The following is a 22,232-nucleotide window of genomic DNA, read 5'->3' as shown; positions in this document are numbered from 1 at the left end:
GAAGCTGTCTGTAGAAGACAAGATTGGGAAAGCCACACAGATCTGCAATACATTGTCTCCCACCCCCCCCCCCAAGTGATGAGGACACTGAGGCTCAGAGAGGCGGTAGCTCTTTGCCCCAAGCTGGTCCATCTCCTCGACATATGGCAAGGTTCCTTGACCTGTCACTGGCATCTGCTTTCTCTTTTCTATTCAACACCACCAACCCCCACCTTTTTTTTTTCTTATTTCAAATCAACCACTTTTCCAAAACCACCTTTAGAATTTCATTAGAACTTCAGTGGTCTCGCAGCACACGCTGCCCCCACAGAGCACCAGCAAATTGCCAAACGTTCCCCCCACCCTTGTGCCATTGCATGAACCCCTCCCTCACTGGGCTCAGTACAGAAATGCCCAACTCCTCAACACCCCATCCCAAAACCTTTATTTTGCGCTCTCCTCCCCTCTAATAAGGAACCTGCATGTCTTTGTCCCACACATGTCCCTGCTCCCTGCCCTGCTGGGGGTTATGGAGTCCGGCCCTCCGTCAGACTTTCATAGATCTTGGTGACTATCTCCAACTTGTGCTCCAGCTCCTGGGCATCCTGCCTCAGCTCTTCAGCTGACTCTGCCTTTGCCCCCTCCTTCAAGTGCCTTGAGTCTTTCATAAGGTTGTACACATCCATTGCAAGGAAGGCACCTGGGGTGACCGCACCCATGATCCGGGCTCCTTTGGTCACTGCCAGAGCACTACCTCTAAAAGCTTTTATCACCTGCCTGCCACTTCGAACTGAGACACTCTGAGCTGTCATGACGCGCCTGCCCTTGTCTACTAGGCTAGGTTTGACTCTGGTGAGCTTGATGGCACGAACATTCTTTGCAATGTTTGGCAGGGCTTGAACAAATTTATCTGTTGAGGAAAAAAAATTGGGGTATATTGTCATGCAGAAGCCTTGCAGCTATCTCCCCTCTGTCAAATTCACTTGATGTCAGGCGACTGGCTTGGGCTTGTGCGGACGACTCGCTTGAGTATTCCATGATGCTGTTAGACACTTGGGTCACAGCGGCTGCGGCTCCCAGCCCCGCTCCAGCTGCCGAGAGTGTCAGACTGGCCCCTGCGGTGAAAGGTGCCAGACCCAGACCAAGGAGGGTCAGGAGGCCAGACGCAGCGCCAGAGGAGCCGGCTACCATGTTGGAGCGGGTGCAGGTCTTGTGCACCCTGTCAACATCATCTGCGAGCTTGCGGATCTTTCTTATACGCTCCTCAAGATCCAGTTTCACCTGGGGAAACACTCAAAAGACTCTCCCTAGACAGCTTGACATTGGCTCTTTCCAGCTTGTCCAGACCTTCATGGACTGCATCCGCCTCCTTCCTGTAAAATGAAGGTCAAGAGATTGGAGAAAAGCTTATCTGTAAAGGGGGCTTCATTCCATCGATCCTACATAAACCACAGAACGTTTACTGCAAATCAAATGGAAAAGAATTTTACAAATGTGAGGACCTGGTCTTGCAAAGTTAAACACACTCTGTACATTGCTCATACTCCGTCACACATGGTCCATTGGGGAATAAGTCAGTCCATGTCAACTTAAGAAGCTCTTGAGTGGTGGGTACTGAATGAAGATGATTCGCAGGCAAGGACAGGTCCACACAGTCAGGACCACTGTGTTTGTAGCCTGCGAACTCCGTAGATGAACAAAGGGACGTGGGTTGGAGCAGAAAAACCTTCATTTGCAGAATCTTCGTGTGTACCGAGGGATTAACCTCACCCACAGAGAGGTCTGCCCTTTGTCCTTGGCACTGGGAAGTGATCTCGAGGCCCCACCTAGGATGTCAAGGGTCCTAGAATGATAGGACTCTCTTCCTTTGCCTGGGCCTTTGGCCACTGGCCAGACTCAGAGATGATGTATGATGGGGGCTTTGGGTCACGTGCTGTCAGTTCTGACCTAAGGAGGAACCAGAAACTCCTTAGTGTGACCTCCAGGGGGAGCTGAGGATGACAGGTCAGCCATGCGGGAGCATGTGATTGAGCCCCAATAAAACTGTACACTGAGGGGCGCCTGGGTGGCTCAGTCCTTAGGCGTCTGCCTTCGGCTCAGGGCGTGATCCCAGCGTTCTGGGATCAAGCCCCCATGGGGCTCCTCTGCTGGATGCCTGCTTCTTCCTCTCCCACTGCCCTTGCTTTTGTTCCCTCTCTCGCTGGCTCTCTCTCTCTCTGTCAAATAAATAAATAAAATCTTTAAAAAAAAAAACCAAAAAACTGTACACTGAGCATGACAAAGACTCTTTCCTTGACCAAACGTTATCTGGGCTCATCTCTGCCCTCCTCTTGACGAGGCCTTGACCTTGGTCTTCGGTGCTCTGTCCTTCACAACCTGTCGCAAGTCTTAGCAAGAACCCATTGAGTCAGGTTAGCAAGAATCCCCTCACCTTGATGTCTCCTCTTACAATTTCCCCTCCCCTGCCCCTTGACTATAAATTCCTAGCTGTCTTCATGGTATACTGAGGTGAGCCCCATCTCTCTCCCCTGTGACAATACTCTTGACAGCTAGGGCATGAATTAAGTCTTCTTACCATTTTAGTAAGTATGACAATCATTGTTTATACTTTCACAGTGTGAGCTTCCCTGGTGGGCAATGCTCCAAGTGCACTGCCACACACTGAATACAGGACAGTAAGGTCTCCCGAGGACAACTTATGCTTTGCACTGAAACCCTCCCAGGCTCTGCCCCAAGTGTCTCTCTTGTTGGTTGATGCAAACCTGTATTCTTCCCTGTAACACAGCGTAACTGACAGTGACAGCTCTCACTGAGCTCGGTGAGTGCTTCCAGGGAATCATGCAATCACAGGGTGCTTTGGGGACACCCTCCCCAATTTGCAGTGGGTCCCAACAGTAAAACAGTCTTAGGGACTGTGCTCTCAGACTTTGCAGTTTGGCTAACTCTGGGGACTTGGAATTTGAGAAAACAAAACCTCGGAGTGAGAAGGCACCTTTTCGAGCATCTTGCTTGGCACCCGCTCTCTCCCCCCAGCCTGATGTCCTCTGCTGGGGCCCAGCCACTGTCCCAACTGACTGTGAGGGAGGACACCCACCACCCTGCTTCCCCTCAGACTCTCCAGCTCACAGCGTGGACTCCCGAGCCACCACCCAGCTCATGACCTCACAGGTGTCACCAGCCTAATTCATACTCTAGGTGGTACCCCAAGGCCATGTGCAACTTTCCAACATCTCTTAAAGATTGAAGAGACTTTGGGAACCTTCTATATGAATCCCTAAGCCGGAAATGACCTCCATTTGGGCAAATTAGTGGAGGAAGCACTTTCTTCTTTGGTGGGGACCTCTGAGGCTCAGAATCCCCCAAAGAGTACAGAATTGGCAGCTGCCCCCGTGGAGCTGGAGTTGTCACAAAGCCACACACCTCATTCTATTGCTCTGGGGCTGCTCTATGTAGAAGAGAAGAGGCTTCCAAATGGTAGTCAAGACCCACCAGCTCCCAGACATGTATGGAGGAAACAGCCCCGCATGTCCCCATATGCCCGGTGGTGAGGAGATCAAAGAAGGGTTTGAAGAAATGTCTCCTCTCCCAATCATAGGACCTATGCCAGATCCTGGACTCCTCAGGTTTTGTGCCCTAGAGTTTCACTCAGTCCCAGCCCCGCTGCCCAAGCCTACATAGTCCTCCAACCAGGACCCCCCATTCTCTATCCTGACCGCCAGCTCTGGCCCTGATCCAGGTCTCCTGGGCCTTTGAGCAGGATGACTGCACTTGGTTCCTCACCTTTCACCACACATTCACACTAAGGCCTTCATCACAATCTTTTTTTTTTTTTTTAAAGATTTTATTTATTTATTCTACAGAGATAGAGACAGTCAGAGAGAGAGAGAGAACACAAGCAGGGGGAGTGGGAGAGGAAGAAGCAGGCTCATAGCGGAGGAACCTGATGTGGGCCTCGATCCCGTAACGCCGGGATTACGCCCTGAGCCGAAGGCAGACGCCCAACCGCTGTGCCACCCAGGCGCCCCTTCATCACAATCTTATCAGATTGAATTATTGTTTCCATTGAATAAATGACAAATCTGAGACTCCAAGACATACAGCTCCAGAGCCCCAGAGCTGGGCAGAGATGGAGTCAGGATCCAATCAGCTCGGTCCAGTTCCACTCCAGCCTCCACACCTCGTGGGCCAGCAGGATCTTGAATGTTCCTAGAACTCCTTAGATGGGGAGGGAAGGCTCTAGTCTGAATCCCCAGGGGCCAGACTAAGGTGTCACTGTTCTGACTTGTCCCGTAGGAAGCCATGCTTGGCCCACATCTCCAGGAAGAAGACCCTTGGCCCCTGTCTCTTCTCAGCAATCTCCTAAAAAGTTAACATTAACTGAGCACCTACTATGTGTCAGTCAGTATTCTAAGCCTTTTACATGCATTATCTTCGTTTCTTCATGATAAAATTAAGCAGATGAAGAGACCAAGGCAGAGACAGGTCTGCTTTGGGTTAAGGCCAAGGTCCCATCACCTGCCCTCTGCAGGTTCACTTCTTCTCAATCCGAGGCCATTCACTGCCAACAAATGTCAGGGAAGACATATTCCTCATGGGTTGTTGAGAAGGAGCATACTCAACCCCAACCCCAGGATACAGCCCCGCAGAGACCTGGGTGACCATCCTGGGGCCTCTTCGGGCGTTACTTGGACAATGTGGCCTTAGCCATGAATCTCTCCCAGGCTTCATGGTCTGTCAGCAAGAAGTGCAGTTCCTCTCAGCTCACTGAGTTCTGGAAACACTTGATGACTTCCTCGACAAGTGCTTCGCTTTCTAGATGGAAAGAAATAAATGAAGGTTTGTTTAGTTTTTTTTTCTTTTCCTGCTTCACTAAGGGAGAGAGGAAACCAGGGTTTAGCTTGAGGGAAGCCACAGCGCTAAATCTCTGTATTTATGGATCAGCGGCGGGGGGGGGGGGGGGCAAGGAAAGAGCTGAGAGCCGGCCTAGGCAGGGATATTGAGATCAATAGAATCAGTTCCTGCTCCGCTTTCATATTTGATAAGCAGATGTTTATAGTGGGGACACAGGACACCTGCCCTCACTTAGCCGTGGGGGGCCAGGGGATGCTAGGGAAGGGGAGGTTTCCACCTGGCACTAACAGGTTCCAGGTAGAGTGGACAGCAACAATACTTAGGGAGGACACACTTTGTAACAGTCTGGCTCAAACCAGAGAAACACATTATATTTGATCCTCATAACAACGCAAGGAAATATTCTCATTTTACAGGGAAGGTTAGGTAAGGCACTCCAGGTCACACAGGTGGGAGTTGGCAAAGACCACACTGGGGTCCAGGTCAGTGGCCCACGTACTCTCACCGAGCAGTCAAGCTAGCAGCAGTGTGACAGCTGGAAGGAATGGCCTCTGTCCTGAAGCCCCACAGTCATCCTGAGCCATGCTGGACACTTGCACAGGGCAAGAGGGCAGGAGAAGCCTCCAAGGTTGCTGGTCTACCTTCTTCCCACAACCTGCTTTGGAACCCTTTTCTTCCCTCCTTTCCCTTTTTCTGGCCCCCACCTTCCTGTGGGCTGTCCTGCCTCACTTCTGGGTCATTTGATGGATTTGAAGTGTGGCAGGGGTGGGAGTAAATGAGCATCTTGGTCATGACCTGAGAAGAAAACAGGACAGAGTGTCCCTACAGACCCCTGTGTTGGGGACTCCCCTTGACCCCTCTTGGGGGATCAAGGACACTTCAAGGGACTAACTCCTCTGTAGGTTAACTCAGCTGGAGGCATCCCTGCAATTCTAAGAATCATGCAGAGAAGTGGAAGTTGACTACCTGGGCTGAGCCCATGGGCTCCTAAGGTCATGGTGCCATTAGGGGGAGGGATCTCAGAGTTTTCCCTACAGCTTGCGTCTGAGTCCTGGCTGAAAGGAGGTGTCACTTCACCTCTGGGGAAGAGAGAACAAATCATGGCGTCAAATGTGAGCCAGCTGTAGCAGCAGAAAGCAGCGAGGGGCCGGGTCTCTGGTGCATTCCTCTGGGATGCTTACAAATGCCAAAGTAGACTTTACCTGATGCGCTTGTCTGTCTACTGGCTTCTGCTATCTGATATTTAAGGAAAGTTACTCACCTCACTCCAGCTCACTCCCAAGGCACGCCAGACTCCTGCCGTCCTGTTGGGGCACAAGGAGCAGATAATCGGACAAGGAGACTGCCATCTGAGAAGTTATAGAAGCAATACAACCAAACACAGAAGAAAAGATGGGACAAATGCTCTGGAAATTCCTCGAAGTCAGGAACGTGTGTGTTTACTAATTGCTAAGAGCTAATACGGATCAAGTGTCTATGACAGGCAGGGCTCCTTACGTGCTCCCTCACTGACCATCTTCACACACCCAGAGAGGTGGGTGCTCCTGTGGCTCCCACTTGAATGGGGAAGACAGCAGCACCTGAACTTAGGTTAGTCCACGTGTTCACAACAGTGCTAGAGCCAGGACTTGAACCCGAGTGTCTCTGATCCAAATCCCATGTTTGTGATGATTGTGCTCTACTTCCTTGAATATACAAAAACATTTATTCATGTACAGTTGATTTTTCAACAACACAGGGGTTAGGGGTGCTGAATCCAACCCCGTGCGTTCAAATTCATACATAACTTCTGATGTTGCCATCACTTAACCACTAATAACCTACTCTTGACCAGAAGACTTACCAATAACATAAAGAGCTGATCAACACATAGTTTCTTGTTATATGTATTATGTACTGTATTCGTGCAATACAGTAAGCTACAGAAAAAGAAAATGTTAAGAAAATCATACGGAAGAGAAAGTACGTATACAGTACTGTACGTATATTTAACGAAAAAGTCTGCGTAGAAGTAGATTTATGTTGTTCAGACCTATGTTATTCAAGGGTCAACTGTATATGTGTTTATTTGTAAATGACTCTTCTCATTCCACAATGATGTCTTGCATCGTGAACCAGTCTTTGCCTTGATCAATTTCCTGGTGCCACAGCTTCCCCAGCCTGTGTCCTCCTTGCTTCTGCCAAATTCTTAATCCTCAGAGACCTGCTGAGTCCTGGGGCAATCCCTCCAGCTCTGCTAGGACTGCTGAGCCCTCCCAAATGTGCCCTCTTCTCTCTGCTATCCTCCTCCAACTTCGAACGTTAGACTGCTTCTAATTCTTCATCTCAATGATAGTGCAAACAACAATCTCCTTGTATAAAACTTTGCATTTTGCGTTTGAGATTGTTTCCTTAAGATGTCTCTAGAAGCAGGATGACTAGGTCAGAAGGTATCAGCACGTACAAATTTTTTCATACCCAGAGCCACATTGCGAAAAAAAAAATTAAACCAATTCACATTCACACTCTCACTATATGAGGGTGTCCACCATTCCATTCTTACCAGTTCTTCATAGTCTTAAAAAAAAAACAGATCCTTATACAGAGAGAAAATTTATTTTAGTTCTGTTATTCTCTTGCCTTGGGAGATGAGGAAAGACAGCAAATGTTGATTACATTTAAGCATTAGTATCTTAAGTTTACTTTTTTTTTTTAAATCTCTACACCCAATTTGCAATCAAACTCAAAACCCCAAGGTCGAGAGTCTCATGCTTTCCCAAATAAGCCAGCCAGGTGCCCCTAGACACTATTTGAAGAAGGCAAAAGAGCATTTATCAACTACCCGTCCTGAGACCTGAAAGAAATGATAGCAAATGTACTTAGAGGTGTAAACATAACTAATGAGAAGAGTGACTCACATGTGTGGCCTATGCTCTGCATTGGTGATTGCTCTAAGACTTTACAAATAATAACCTGTCTTCTTCCAATAATCATTGAGTTGTGTATCGTTTACATCCCTGTTTACAGATAAGAAACTACAGCACAGACTACGTGACTTTCCCAGAGTCAGAAATCAAGTAAGTGGTAGACTGGATTCAAATCTGCCTCCTGGACTCAAGAACCCACACACTGCGTCTGCTCATTCTACTGCCAATGGGAAAGGAGAACAGGGCCGACAAGAGTCCAGAGGTTTAGACAAATGTTTGAAGGCAGATTGGATGGAGAACTGATACCTGAATAAAGAAGACAAGAGGGAGGTGCCATCAGAAAAACAGAGCAAGAACAAATAGGCCACAAGTATGGTCTGCTAGGCAGAGCTTTGGAGAGGGACACTGAAGAAGGAGGTGGAGGAGAAGCAGGAAGAAGGTTACCAACCCCACACTCGATCCTATATTCACAGCAGCCTAAGTCTACACCAGAAGGGGAAAAGCAGAACTGCAAGACTCCAGATAAAATAACTGTCTTCTTGGTGTGCCTGGGTGGCTCAGTCGTTAAGCGTCTGCCTTCAGCTCAGGGCGTGTTCTCGACGTTCTGGGATCGAGCCCCACATCAGGCTCCTCCGCTGGGAGCCTGCTTCTTCCTCTCCCACTCCCCCTGCCTGTGTTCCCTCTCTCGCTGGCTGTCTCTCTCTGTCAAATAACTAAATAAAATCCTAAAAAAAAAATTCCTGTCTTCTGGCATCTAGGGGGTCCTCATCCAATCACTCTCCAGGAAAGCCTGACAGTTAACTTACCTCTCTTTTAAATACAAATGGGCAATCTAGGATCCGATATATAAGAAAGAGGACCAGATGGAAAGGGGGGCTAAGATCAATAAAAAATGACCCAGAAGGGGCGCCTGTCTGGCTCAGTCAGATTGCAACTCTTGATGTCAAGGTCATGAGTTCAAAACCAATGTAGGGCATAGAGCTTACTTTAAAAAAAGAACAACAGCAATAACAAAAATCAACGGACTTAATAAACCTTAAAAACAATGATAACAGAAGAAATACATAATTTTAATTACAGGGAATAATTTTTAAACCTTGATCCAACGTCCTCAGGGAGATTAGAAAGGTATTCTCTTCATAAAATGAGAACAGGATGCACTGAAAAGGGACTAAAAAATTATGGGACAAAAGAGAGATCTTTAAAGAAAGTGATGGCAAACTAAAGAAGTCTAAGGAAAGGTTGGAAAAGTCCAGGAAAACTTCCAGAAAATAAAACAAAAAGGTGATAGAAGAAATGAAACTAAATGGGGAATAACAAGTTACCATTTGTTATCATTTCTTAGAAAATGACTTGATAAAGAGGTGCAGAAAAAAAGAAGCTTGTGTGTTTATGCGCTAAGGTGGAGGATAATAACCAAGAGACAGAAAATTATGAGCTCCAGGGAACACGAAAATTACCAGACAGGAAGGAAGCCGAGGAATACAGCTGGCATGTAGCAGGCCTAGAGAGCAACCAACCCAGAATGGAATAAGAAGTGAAGAGTTCTATGGGGAAAGGGGACTTGATACAATACTTACATAAGGCACAGTTCAAAAGAAATGGAGGAAATGTTGAAGGCAACATTGCAAGAGGTGAAAACATAAGCAATTAGAAAATCAGGAAAAACTAAAGCTGTACAAGAAAGCATGTGCAACTGTATTTCACAAGTTAGCGCTACAGTAAACAATACTGAAAACATCACCATATGTAAACCTTCTTCTTTCATTTTTAACCTTTGGAACAAAAGAGACCATTGAAATATGAGAACTAAATGTACTTATTTCCAATATGTAAATTTAAGTACAATGAAAGACATTGGGAGGTGAAGCATTGAAGAAAGGAGGATTAATATCTTCATTGTATAAAGTGGGGAATCCAAAAATACTGGCAGCAATTGAGAGGCTAAGAAAAAAAGAAAAAAGAAATAAAGGTGTAAGAAAACTGGTTACAACTAGAAAAATTCTAATCGAGGACATAAAATTAGTGATAGCATGATAGGAGGAGAAGCTGGGGAAGTGTGTAAGAAAAAGTATAAAAGTAAGTGAAATCATTATCTGTCCTGGTAAGAAATAAATAACTCATATCAAAATTTAAAAATCAAGGGAATGAAACTAACTATTGTGGCTGAGGACTACCTGCTTTGCACCAGGCACCGTTCTAAGTGCTTTGTATGCATTAACTCATCTATTAGTTCTCCCCATGACTCTGTAAGAAAAGGAACTGAAGCTCAGACAGGTTAAGTAATTTACCCAAAGCACCCAGCTAGGGCCAGAGCCAGAATTCACACCCAGACTGCTGGTCTCCAGAGCCTACACGTTCACCTATTCTGTCTCCCAGTGTAAGAATATCATCTAAAGATATTGATTAACCACCTCAAGAAAAAGCCACAAATTAAAAGTGATTGATTTCGATTGGGAAAGTGGGTGAGCAGAGCCCTCGGTACTAACTGAGTTGTTTTAACCATATGCACTTATTACTCTGATTTTTTTTAATTTTAATAACGAGGGTGTTGCTTTATAGCAGCGAGTAATAGCTAACCCCAATAACGGGTTGGTGTCTGGCACTACCCTTTAAAGATGATGGGAGCAACTGGAGCAAGTGCCCATAAGACATAAGCCTGACTCCTGATGTGAATATCGTCAGCATGGGAGAAACCTTGGTGCTGGATGAAAGGAACTTGTCTAAGAAAAGTGGGATGATAACATAGGTTAACCTAGAGTCATCAGAGTGAACTCCACCCTTCGACAGATACATGATCTAGCAATCCCTCACCCACTCACACAGGCATCCATGCGTTTACTCCACTCAAAGGCAGCAAGACTCCTGGGAGGAAAACTGAACTCCACAGGCCTTCAATAGCCCCTACTCCTTAAGGAAAGGATGCTTCGGGAATGGTCGGAGCAGTGCTCAATAGGGCACCCACTGGGAATCCTACCAAATTACATAGAATAATAATAATGATAATTGATAATATTTGTTATGAGCATGTTTAATTGAGCCAGGCTGAGTCTGTGAAAGGCCATAATTCCCAATAATGTCCAAAGGAGAAGAGCTGAGACTAAGTATATTAAAAAGGTAGCTATAAGGGTGAAAAGTTGTAACGCAACAAGGAGTTAGTATAATGCAGGTTGTTTAATTGTCAATTACTCCTAATATGAAGGGGGGGTCCTTTTCTTTAATAAAGATTTTATTTATGTACTTGACAGAGAGCGAGCCAGAGAGCGTGAACGGGGGGAGGGGGGGGAGTGGCAGGCAGAGGGAGAGGAAGAAGCAGAGTGCCCACTGAGCAGGGAGCCCCAGGCAGCCAAAGGACATCATGAAGCACAAGGACCAAGAGCAAAGGCAGAGCAGGAGGAGCGTGCTGGCAGAAAGAGCCAGACCCTGGATGACGCCAAACATTTGCAAATGTGTCTGCACTCTCTGTCCCATTCTTCCATCCTCTGCTATACTTGGCCGGCCCCGACCCTTGTCTTGGGCCTCCACTGGGTTTGATGCTGGACAGTGCTCCCTCCTGCCACATCAGTACCCAGGGTGTCTTGGACTAGCCCGCAGGTTGTCAGTTCCCAGCACGGCTGTCAGGAGGAGAAGGAGGGAAGCAGCCTGCCCCTGCCCACCGGCACAGCCCGGACAGGACACGGAGCCCTCCCATCCCTACCGGCTCCGTCTAAGCTCTCCAGAGGCAGCAGCACAGATTCTCACCAAAGCATCTCCCCGCAAGCAGCTGCAGGCATGCTCCTCGGGCAGGGAAAGGGAGGACTATGACAGGCTCAAACTCCTTAGCCTGGGCCCCACCCTGGGCTCCCTAATGCTCCCACTCCTGTCTTCCGCACTGCTCCCTGCCTCCGTGGTGCCTTGGCCCAGGCACCCTCAAGGACCCCTCACTTCCTGCTTCTTTTCTTTTTTTCTTTTTTAATTTTTATTTGAAGTAGGCTCCAGGCCCAACATGGAGCTTGAACTCACAATGGAGAGTCGCAGGCTGTAAGGACTGAGCCAGCCCATGCCCCTCCTTGCTTCTGGTCACACCTCAGCCTCCAGGCCTTTGCTTATGCTACTTCCTTCCCCTGGAATGCCTTTTCCCCCCTTCCTCACCTTGTAAAAGTGTAGCTGTGTGTGGAAGCCCAGCTCACCTGCTGCCTCCCCTACCAGCTGCCCCCCACTGACTCCAGACTCCCCTTGAATGTGCGCTGTCCTGAGTGCAGTCCTCTCTGTGTGTTCTCCTCTGTCCCACTCTGAGCACTGCCAGGGGCCTATCTATTCCCTGCCTGAACTCCTGTTCCAGGGCCTTCCGGGGTACCCTCTGCCCTGGCTCTCCAGGGCACAGCCAGGTTCAGATCTAAGCTATGGGAGCCACAGCACAGCCATCTTCACTCACCGCTCAGCAATTCCACTGGTGTCTTGGCTAGCTTGATGAAAAGCTCCTGCAGGCCAAGAACAAATAAGACTAGGTCTCAGATTTCACAGGAATTACCCTTCTGATTCAACGTGCTTTGGACAGTTCTAGCAGATTTCTGGAATCTTCCATTTAATTCCTCATGTCTTCATACTCCTGCCATAATATTTCTTATACAAGGAGAAAGAAGAAGAGGGAATTGCAGAAAAACATGGCTGTCCTGATGCCTGAGCCTTGGCAGGACTTTCCAAAGCCTCGCCTCCCCCAGGGTGGCCAGGCCAGGCTGGATGTTGGGCCCCACTCCCTCCACCCTCACCCTACATTTGCTCCCTAATGATGGTGGGTCATTTCCTTAGTGCACTCTAGGCTCCTTTAAAGCTATAAGAAAAGCCAGGTTTCTATGGATTGTAGTCAGCACCTGTTAAAGATGTCTTGAACAGGAGGAGAAGAAGAGGAGGAGGACAAAGAAAGAGGAGGGGAAAGGGGAGGCAGAGGAGGAAGAGGAAGAGGAGGAAGAAGGGGAGGAGAAAGAGGAGGAAGGGGAAGGGAAAGAGGAGGAGGAGGAGGGGGAGGGAGGAGGAAGGAGGAGGGAGAAAGGCGGAGAGAGAGGGGGAGAAGGAGAAGGAAAAACTGAAAGGCTTGTACAAAATCAACCAATCAATCAATAAATCCTAACAGGACCTAAATATAAGCTAGAGAGAAAAAGCTACAAATGTCCTGGAAGACATGTTTGAAAAAATAATGTACAGTAGGGAAATTTTTAAGCAAGATGCAAATCCCAGATGCCATAAAGGGGAAATTTCTGTTATCTGACCTCTTAAAAATTGCAAAGGACACCATGAACTAAGTCAGACTACAGGGAGAGGCCAGGAGGCAGTACCCTCGATACTTAGAGCAGAGAAAAGCTGAGCACGCACAAAACACGACAGACCCCATGAATCAACAGGAAAGACTAAAGACAAGTTTTTAGAGATGTGAACAAACAATTCCCAGGAATGGCACTCACCCAGGGTCACAGAGCTCCCGGTGGGCGCCGGCAGGACAGAAGGGAAGACCAGGCCTTCTGACGCAGCTGTCTGAGGAGAAATGGGACTTTAACAATCCCAAGACTTCTAGGTTTGCCTCTGCCGGCATAAACACACAGATAAAACTCACGCCCTTATTGTCGACCCCACAAGTCTACAGTTTGCTGTTTTCAGTTTCGATGCCTGGACCATCTTTGGTGTGGCCCTTCCCACCCCAGGCCCCTCCTTCTTTCTGCTGCAGTTTCACAGGCCTGCTCTTCTCTTCCTGCCCCACAGTGGGGGGAACAGAGGGCCCCGTGGGGGGCAGGGAGCCAAGCCCAGACATCTCCCTGCTCTGGGGACCCCACCCTCCGAGCTCACCAAGGAGCTGAAGCACATCCAGCGGTTCTTACCTGGAAGGACCCGGCTGGGACTCTGTGCAGTAACCACACCAGGAGCCCAAACATATGGACCTAAAGGGAAACTGAAAGTATCCACTTCAAGCAGCTCCTGATGAAACGAACACACCTGGCTAGTCCTAATGTCCTACCATCCCTCGGCTGCCCTGACTGCCTCAATGGGACAGCCCCACACCTGCGTTCCAGGTCCTTCCCTCCTCAGCCCTCCTGCCACTGACAGACTATAGGACCCTCAGCTAATGAGTCTCCCCACAGACACCCTCACCCCGGGCTTGTTCCCAGCCCCCTCCTCTCTGTCTCTCCCACCGCACTCCCTGGCGTGCCTGCCTTATTCACCTTCCTGTGCCCAACATGCCAGGTGCTCATGGCTGACTTCCCAGAGTGCAGCCACTGAGTGCCACACCCCTGTGGCTTCCAGGCATTTGCTGGTGTAGATCCTTCTGCCTGGAGCACCTCGTTCTACCACCTGGAAAAACCATGCTCAGACTTCAAAGCCCAAATCCGGCATCACCTCGTCTGAGAAGCCCTCCAGCACCCTCCCTGGCAGAGTCCTTGTGCCCTACTCTGCTCCCATGGCACCTAGGGGAGGGGCTTAAATCCAGTCTTCCAGTCACCTTGTCCATGTCTTCCCCCACCCCTTTGGATCTAATCAGGACTCTCTAGACATGGGGGCCAAGTGCCGTTTGCAGGGATGCAGACGTTTGCGGGAGAGAGCTGAGGAAACACTGCTGTTTCTACCCGGCTTGTTTCTGTTTGATGACAGATGTCTTTCTCTCTAAAGGAGGACTCTTCTAGGATGACTAGTGTCAGGAAAGAGCAAATGCAAAGAGCCAGCAAGGCCTGTTTCCCTCGTGGTGCCTGAGCAGAGCAGCCATCGTGGCCAGAGCTGAGTGTGTGCCAGGTGCTGTGGGGATACCGGCCACGCAGGCAGGTCTGGTTCCCCCGGCAGCCCTAGGAGAGATGAGCCCCTGCACAGATACAGAAGCTGAGTGGAAAAGGCCCCACGGCTTGGGAGAGCTCTAGCAGCAGCTCTGCTCTGGACTTTTCTGCTTTGCCCTGGCCAAGGGGCTCGGGGTGCGCCCGTACCCCGCACCCCACCCCCGTTCCCTGCGCCCACACCTGTGCACATGGAAACCAACCTGACCCTTCCTTCTGGGATCCCCGGCCCATGTCACTGGGGCATCATGGCTCCTCCCCCAGCTTTAAGGGAAGGACAGAGGGACAGAATGATGATGCAAGAATCACACTCCAGGGTTGAGATGATCAACCCACGGGTGGGCCAGGAGCTCGGCTTGAATTTGCAGATGGAAAAGCCAGGTGAGTCGAGAGGTGGTGTCTTGGGTCCAGTAACTCAGGGAAGGGGCCAAACTCAAGGCCACGTTGATGCTCTGACCTCTGACACTTGGTTAAAGTTGTGTGTTTTTTTTGTTTTTTAAAGATTTTATTTATTCGACAGAGATAGAGAGAGCCACCGAGAGAGAGAACACAAGCAGGGGGAGTGGGAGAGGAAGAAGAAGGCTCATAGTGAAGAAGCCTGATGTGGGGCTCGATCCCACAACACCGGGATGACGCCCTGAGCCAAAGGCAGACGCTTAACCGCTGTGCCATCCTGGCGCCCCTAAAGTTGTGTTTTTTCCACCTCTCCTTGTTTGGTTATTTCTTGGTCACTTTTCTGCAACCTCCCTTCCTCCTGATTCGTCACCCTGTCGCTAGCATGCCCTGTGCGTGACAAGCCGATGAAACCACTGTGAGAGGCAGAAGGCGATGCGATGTCCACTCGAGCTGCGGCCCGATGGGCTAACGTGCATGAGAGCGGACTGTGCACGGGACGGGCTCCCGGAACACAGCCCCGCGGTGTGGCAACCAGGCCGGGGCTGCAGACTCGTCAGGGGAGGGACAGGCATCTGCACTTCGGGGACATGTGCCGAGTCCAGCCCACTTGGGGACCCTAAAGATCTAGTGACTAGAAAATACGGCTCTACTTGACCCCTGAGGATCACAAGAAAAGTCACCCTGGATGACCACAGTTCCAGAGGCGGGGGTCTCGGGCAACATCTTTGGTCAATAAGCCACTCAGCGCACTGTGAAGACAATCCCGCCTCAGTGGGCAAGTCCCCCTCTCACTGCTGAGGGAGGTGCCCCGTAGACGGCACGGTATCATCAGGTGGAGGCTGGAAGAGTCAGTCGATGGGGGTCAAAATGGCACGCCCATCCAGTGTCTCCATCCCCTGGGCACAGGGGCTTGGCTCAGCTGTGCTGGACCTTATGACTTGTGTTTCAGAGCAGGGACCCCACCTCCTGCTTCCTCCTCTGTCTATGGACAGTGTGGGGGGGTGAGCAGGGGCTGCAAATTGGACATAGGACGATGGGGACTTCTGAAGTCATCAGAGTGGCTGGCAGAGACATCTAAGGGGATTGCATCCATGCTGACAGCACCCGGTCGCTCCTGGGACGTGGAAGGGGAGCCACGGGTCTGGGTCACTTGTGACCAGACTGCCAGCATCTCACAGTTGACCAGCCTATTTGTCTTTGCTCCGATCGGTGGTCAAATCCGGCCCTGAGTACCACTTATTAACTTCAGGAAGGCTCAGAACTAAGTATTAAGATGGAAAAATTAAACCAACCATCTTCTCGCATATTCCGACAATTCTAACTTTATTATTCCTGCCCTTCCCATTGCTTGTTCCTCCACACCTCTCTTGAACATGCCCCTGCGTCCTCTTCAGTCCATTCCCCTCACTCTCCAGCCCCCTCCCTCCATATTCCAGGTTCCATGTTCCTTCCTCTCTTTGACATCTCTCTACCCCTGGCGCCATCTGCATGAACCCCTCCCTCCCTGGGCTCAGCTACAGAAATGCCCAACTCCTCAACACTCCATCCCAAAAACTTTATTTTGCCCTTTTCCCCTCTAATAAGGTAACTCCATGTCTTTGTCCCACACATGTCCCTGCTCCCTGCCCTGCTCTGAGGTCATGGAGTCGGGCCCTCCGTCAGACTTTCATAGATCTTGGTGAGCTCCTCCAACTTGCGCTCCAGCTCCCAGGCATCCTGCCTCAGCTCTTCAGCTGACTCTGCCTTTTCCCCCTCCTTCAAGTGCCTTGAGTCTTTCACAAGGTTGTACACATCCATTGCAAGGAAGAGACCTGCGGTGGCCGCACCCATGATCCGGGCTCCTTTGGTCATTGCCAGAGCACTACCTCTAAAAGCTTTCTTTACCTGCCTGCCACTTTGAACTGAGACACTCCGAGCTGTCATGATGCGCCTGGCATTGACTACTAGGCTAGGTTTGACTCTGGCGAGCTTGATGGCACGAACATTCTTTGCAATGTTTTGCAGGGCTTGAACCAATTTACCTGTTGAGGAAAAAAATCCGGGTATATTGTCATGCAGAAGCCTTGCAGCTATCTCCCCTCCATCAAAATCACTTGATGTCAGGCGACTGGCTTGGGCTTGTGCGGACGACTGACTTGAGTATTCCACGATGCTGGTAGACACTTGGGTCACAGCGGCTGCTGCTCCCAGCCCTGCTCCTGTTGCCAAGAGTGTCAGACTGGCCCCTGCTGTTATAGGAGCCAGACCCAGACCAAGGATGGTCAGGATGCCAGACGCAGCGCCAGCGGAGCCAGCTACGATCTTGGAGATGGTGCAGTTCTTGTGCACCCTGTCAACATCATCTGCGAGCTCGCGGAGCTTTCTTATACGCTCCTCAAGATCCAGTTTCAACTGGGGAAACACACTCAAAAACCTCTCCCTAGCCAGCTCATCTTTGACCTCCATATCCATGGCTCCTTCCAGCTCATTAAGAGCTTCTCGTAGTGTATCCGCTTCCTCCCTGCAACAGTGAAGGTGAAGTGATTAAGACAAGCTTATCTGTAAAGGGGGCTTCATTCCATCGATCCTACATAAACCACAGAATGTTTACTGTAAATCAAATGGAAAAGAATTTTACAAATGAAGACTTTTTCTTGCAAAGTTAAACACACTGTGTACATTGCTGATGCTCCGTCCATTGGGGAATAAGTCAGTCCATGTCAACTTAAGAAGCTCTTGAGTGGTGGTACTGGATGAAGATGGCTTCACAGTCAAGGACAGGTCCACACAGTCAGGACCACAGTGTTTGTACCTTGGGAACTCCATAGATGAACAAACGGAAGTGGGGTTGGAGCAAAAAACTTTTATTGGCAAATATTCGTGTGTACTGAAGGATTAACCTCATCCACAGAGAGGTCTGCCCTTTGCCCTTGGCTCTAGGAAGTGACCTATAGGCCCCACCTAGGATGTCAAGTGTCCTAGAACGATAGGACTGTCTTCCTTTGCCTGGGCCTAGGGTCACTGGCCAGTCTCAGAGATGATGTATGATGGGGGCTGTGGGGCATGTGCTCTCAGTTCTGACCTAAGGAGGAACTGGAAACTCCTTAGTGTGACTTCCATGGGGAGCTGAGGATGACAGGTCAGCCATTTGAGGAGCAAGTGATTGAGCCCCAATAAAACTGTACACTGAGCATGGGCTGACAAAGACCCTCTCCTTGACCAAACGTTATCCAGGCTTGTCTGAGCCTCCTTGTGACTAGGCCTTGACCTTGGTCTTCTGTGCTCTGTCCGTGACAGCCTATTGTGCCCAGTCTTAGGAAGAACCCATTGAGTCAGGTTAGCAAGAATCCTCTCACCTTGATGTCTCCTCTTAGTGATTTCCCATCCTCTCCCCTGCCCTGCTCCTTGACTATAAATTCCTAGTTGTCTTCATGGTATACTGAGGTGAGCCCCATCTCTCCCCCCTATGTCAACACTCTTGACGCCTAGGGCATGAATTAAGTCTTCTTTACCATTTTAGTAAGTATCACAATGATTGCTACTTTCACAGTGTGAGCTTCTCTGGTTGGCAATGCTCCAGGTGCACTGCCACACACTGAATACAGGACAGTAAGGTCTCCTGAGGACAATGAAATCTTTTCACTGGAAACCCTCCCAAACTCTGCCCCAAGTGTCTCTCTCTTTGGCTGATGGGAACCTGTGTCCTTCCCTGTAACACAGCGTAACTGACAGTGACAGCTCTCGCTGAGCTCAGTGAGTGCTTCCAGGGAATGATCCAATCACAGGATGCTTTGGGGACCCTCCCCCAATTTGCAGTTGGTGCCAAAGGTAAAAGCAGTCTTAGGGGCTGTGCTCTCAGACTTTGCAGTTTGGCTAACTCTGGGCACTTGGAATTTAAGAAAACAAAACCTCGGAGTGAGAAGGCACCTTAACGAGCATCTTGCTTGGCACCTGCTCTCTCCTCCCAGCCTGATGTCCTCTGCTGGGGCCCAACCACTGCCCCAACTGACTGTCAGGAAGGACACCCACTACCCTGCTTCCCCTCAGACTCTCCAGCTCATGGCATGGACTCCCGAGCCACCACCCAGCATCCCAACCTCACAGGTGTCACCAGCCTGATTCACACCTAGCTGGTACCCCGAGGCCATGTGCAACTTTCCGACATCTCTTAAAGATGCAAGAGACTCTGGGAACCTTCTATATGAATCACTAAGCCGGAATTGACCTGCATTTGGGCAAGCTAGTGGAGGAAGTACTTTCCTCCCTGGGGGGGATCTCTGAGGCTCAGAATCCCCAAAGAGTACAGAATTGGCACCTGCCCCCATGGAGCTGGGAGTTGTCACAAAGCCCCACTACCACATCCTATTGGTGTGGGGCTGCTCTATGTAGAAGAGAAGAGGCTTCCAAATGGTGGTCAAGACCCGCCAGCAACCAGACATGTATGGAGGAAACAGCCCCCAGGGCCCTGTATGCCCGGCAGTAAGGAGAAAAGAAGGGATTAAAGAAATGTCCCCTCTCCCAATCACAAGGCCTCTGCTAGGTCCCCGGTCTCCTCAAGTTTTGTGCCCTAGAGGGTCACTCAGTCTCAGCCTAGTTCCCCAAGCATAATTGTCTTCCAACAAGGACCCACCTGTTGTCTATCCTGACCGCCAGCTCTGGCCCTGGTCCAGGTCTCCTGGGCCTTTGGGCAGGAGGACTGCACTTGGTTCCTCACCTTTGACCTCGCATTCACACTAAGGCCTTCGTCACAATCTTAGCAGACTGAATTACTGTTTCCATTGAATAAATGACAAATCTGAGACTCCAAGACATCCAGCCCCAGAGCCCCAGAGCTGGGCAGAGATGGAGTCAGGATCCAACCCTGCTCAGTCCAATTCTACTCCGGCCTCCGCACCTCATGGGCCAGCAGGATCCTGCATGTTCCTGGAACTCCGCTGATGGGGAGGGAAGGCTCTAGTCTGAATCCCCAGGTTCATAGACTGAGGTGCCAGTGTTCTTTGCATTTGTCCCAGAGGAAGCCATGCTTGGCCCACATCTGCAGAAAGAAGAACCTTGGCCCCTGTCTCTTCTCAGCAATCTCTTAAAAAGTTAACATTAACTGAGCACCTATGTGCCAGTCAATATGCTAAGCCCTTTACATGCATTATCTTCATTACTTCATGATGAAACAAGAGACCAAGGCAGAGATAGGTCTCTTTTGGGTTAAGGCCAAGGTCCCATCACCTGCCCTCTGCAGGTTTCGCCTCTTCTCAATCCGAGGCCATTCACTGCCAGCAAATGTCAGGGAAGACATATTCCTCATGGATTGTTGAGAAGGAGCATACTCAACCCCAACCCCAGGATACTGCCCCGCACAGACCTGGGTGACCATCCTGGGGCATCCCCGGGCGTTACCTGGACAACGTAGCCTCAGCCACGAATCGGTCCCAGGCTTCATGGTCGGTTAGCAAGAAGTGCAGGTCCTCTCGGCTCACTGAGTTCTGGAAAGACTCAATGACTTCCTCGACAACTGCTTCGCTCTCTAGATGGAAAGAAAAAAATGAAGGGTTGTTTAGTTTTTTCCTTTCCCTGCTTCACTAAGGGAGACAGGAAACCAGGGCTTAGCTTGAGGGAAGCCACAGCGCTAAATCTCTGTATTCTTAGATTGGGGGAGTGGGGTGGGGGGAAATAGCTAAGAGCCGGCCTAGGCAGGGATATTGAGATCAATAGAACCAGTTCCTGCTCCGCTATCTAATTGGTAAGCAGATGTTTATAGTGGGGACACAGGACACCTGCCCTCACTTAGCCGTGGGGGGGCCAGGGGATGCTGGGGGAGGGGAGTTTTCTACCTGGCATTAGCAGGTTCTAGGTAGAGGGGACACCAACAATACTTAGGGAGGACATATTGTGTAGTAGGCCATGGCCCAAATTACAGAAAAACACATTACATTTGATCCTCATAACAACATAAGGAAATATTCTCATTTTACAGTGAAGGTTAAGTAAGGTACTCCAGGTCACACAGGTGGGAGGTGGCAAAGACCACAGTGGGGTCCAGGTGAGTGGCTCATTGACCCTGTCTGAGCAGTCAGGTTAGCAGCAGTGTGACAGCTGGAAGGAATGGCCTCTGTCCTGAAGCCCCACAGTCATCCTGAGTCATGCTGGAGGCTCGGACAGGGCAAGAGGGCAGGAGAAGCCTTCAAGCTTGCTGGTCTACCCCACCCCAACCCTGCCTCAGGACCCCTTTCTTCCCTCCTTTCCCTTTTGCTGTCCCCAACCTCCCTGTGGGCTGTCCTGACCTCACTTCTGGGTCATTTGATGGATTTGAAGGGCGGCAGGGAGAGGGAGGAAATGAGGACCTCAGCCATGACCCTGAGAGGACAGGAGGGAGGGGTCTCTATAGACTTCTGGGTTGGGGACTCCTCTTGACCCCTTTTGGGGGCTCAAGGACACTTCAAGGGACTGATTCCTCTGTAGTTTTACTCAGCTGGAGGTACCCCTGCAGTTCTAGGAATCACCCAGAGAAGTGGAAGTTGACTACCTGGGCTGAGCCCATGGGCTCCTGAGGGCATGGTGCCAGCAGTGGGATCTGAGAGTTTTTCCTACAGCTCGCTTCTGCGTCCTGGGTGGAAGGAGGTGTCGCTTCACCTCTGGGGAAGAGAGAACAAATCGTGGGGTCAAATGTGAGCCACCTGTGGCTGCAGGAAGCAGCGAGGGGCCAGGTCTCTGGTGCTTCCCTCTGGGATGCTTACGAAAGCCAAAGTAGACTTTACCCGATGCGCTTGTCTGTCTACTGGCTTCTGCCAGTGGATATTTAAGGAAAGTTACTCACCTCACTCCAGCTCACTCCCAAGCCACGTCAGACTCCTGCTGTCCTGTTGGGGCACAAGGAGCAGATAATCAGACAAGGAGACTGCCATCTGAGAAGTTATAGAAGCAATACAACCAAACACAGAAGAAAAGAAGGGACAAATGCTCTGGAACTTCCTCAAGGTCAGGAACGTGTGTGTCTACTAATTGCTAAGAGCTAATACGGATCAAGTGTCTACGACAGGCAGGGCTCCTTACGTGCTCCCTCACTGACCATCCTCACACCCCCAGGAGCTGGGTGCTCTTGTGGCTCCCACTTGAATGGGGAAGACAGCAGCACCTGAACTTAGGTTGATCCACGTGTTCACAACAGTGCTAGAGCCAGGACTTGAACCCGAGTGTCTCTGATCCAAATCCCATGTTTGTGATGACTGTGCTCTACTCCCTTGAATATACAAAAACATTTATTCATATACAGTTGATTTTTCAACAATATAGGGGTTACAGGTACCGACTCCAGGTAGAGGGAAGCAGAGGAAGG

At 49.8% G+C, this 22,232-nt stretch overlaps 1 protein-coding gene across 23 annotated transcripts in view; it reads right to left on the bottom strand.

The window, feature by feature from the left end:
• Positions 1-3,798: 3,798 nt before the first annotated feature.
• LOC113250219 (apolipoprotein L2-like) overlaps positions 3,799-22,232 on the bottom strand; it is a 29,567-nt gene continuing 11,133 nt past the window's right edge. For 17 of the 23 annotated variants that reach the window (XM_048218134.2, XM_048218143.2, XM_048218141.2 and 14 more), the window contains 4 exons: positions 21,714-21,756; positions 21,423-21,531; positions 20,297-20,423; positions 16,223-17,423 (listed from right to left, as the gene is read on the bottom strand). In XM_048218134.2, coding sequence (XP_048074091.1) covers positions 16,562-17,423; positions 20,297-20,423; positions 21,423-21,453 — 1,020 coding nt within the window. In that variant the 5' untranslated portion in view covers positions 21,454-21,531; positions 21,714-21,756 and the 3' untranslated portion in view covers positions 16,223-16,561. Of the gene's footprint in view, positions 4,792-6,091; positions 6,135-12,150; positions 12,197-13,174; positions 13,245-16,222; positions 17,424-20,296; positions 20,424-21,422; positions 21,532-21,713; positions 21,757-22,232 lie in introns of those variants that run through there. The other 6 variants (XR_008960776.1, XR_008960775.1, XR_008960777.1 and 3 more) reach the window with 5 other exon arrangements.

Source organism: Ursus arctos, unplaced genomic scaffold (genome assembly GCF_023065955.2).
Source record: "Ursus arctos isolate Adak ecotype North America unplaced genomic scaffold, UrsArc2.0 scaffold_21, whole genome shotgun sequence".
Lineage (NCBI taxonomy): Eukaryota > Metazoa > Chordata > Mammalia > Carnivora > Ursidae > Ursus > Ursus arctos.
Note: the sequence above shows the minus strand (reverse complement) of the source record. Positions and strands in the feature narration are given on the sequence as shown.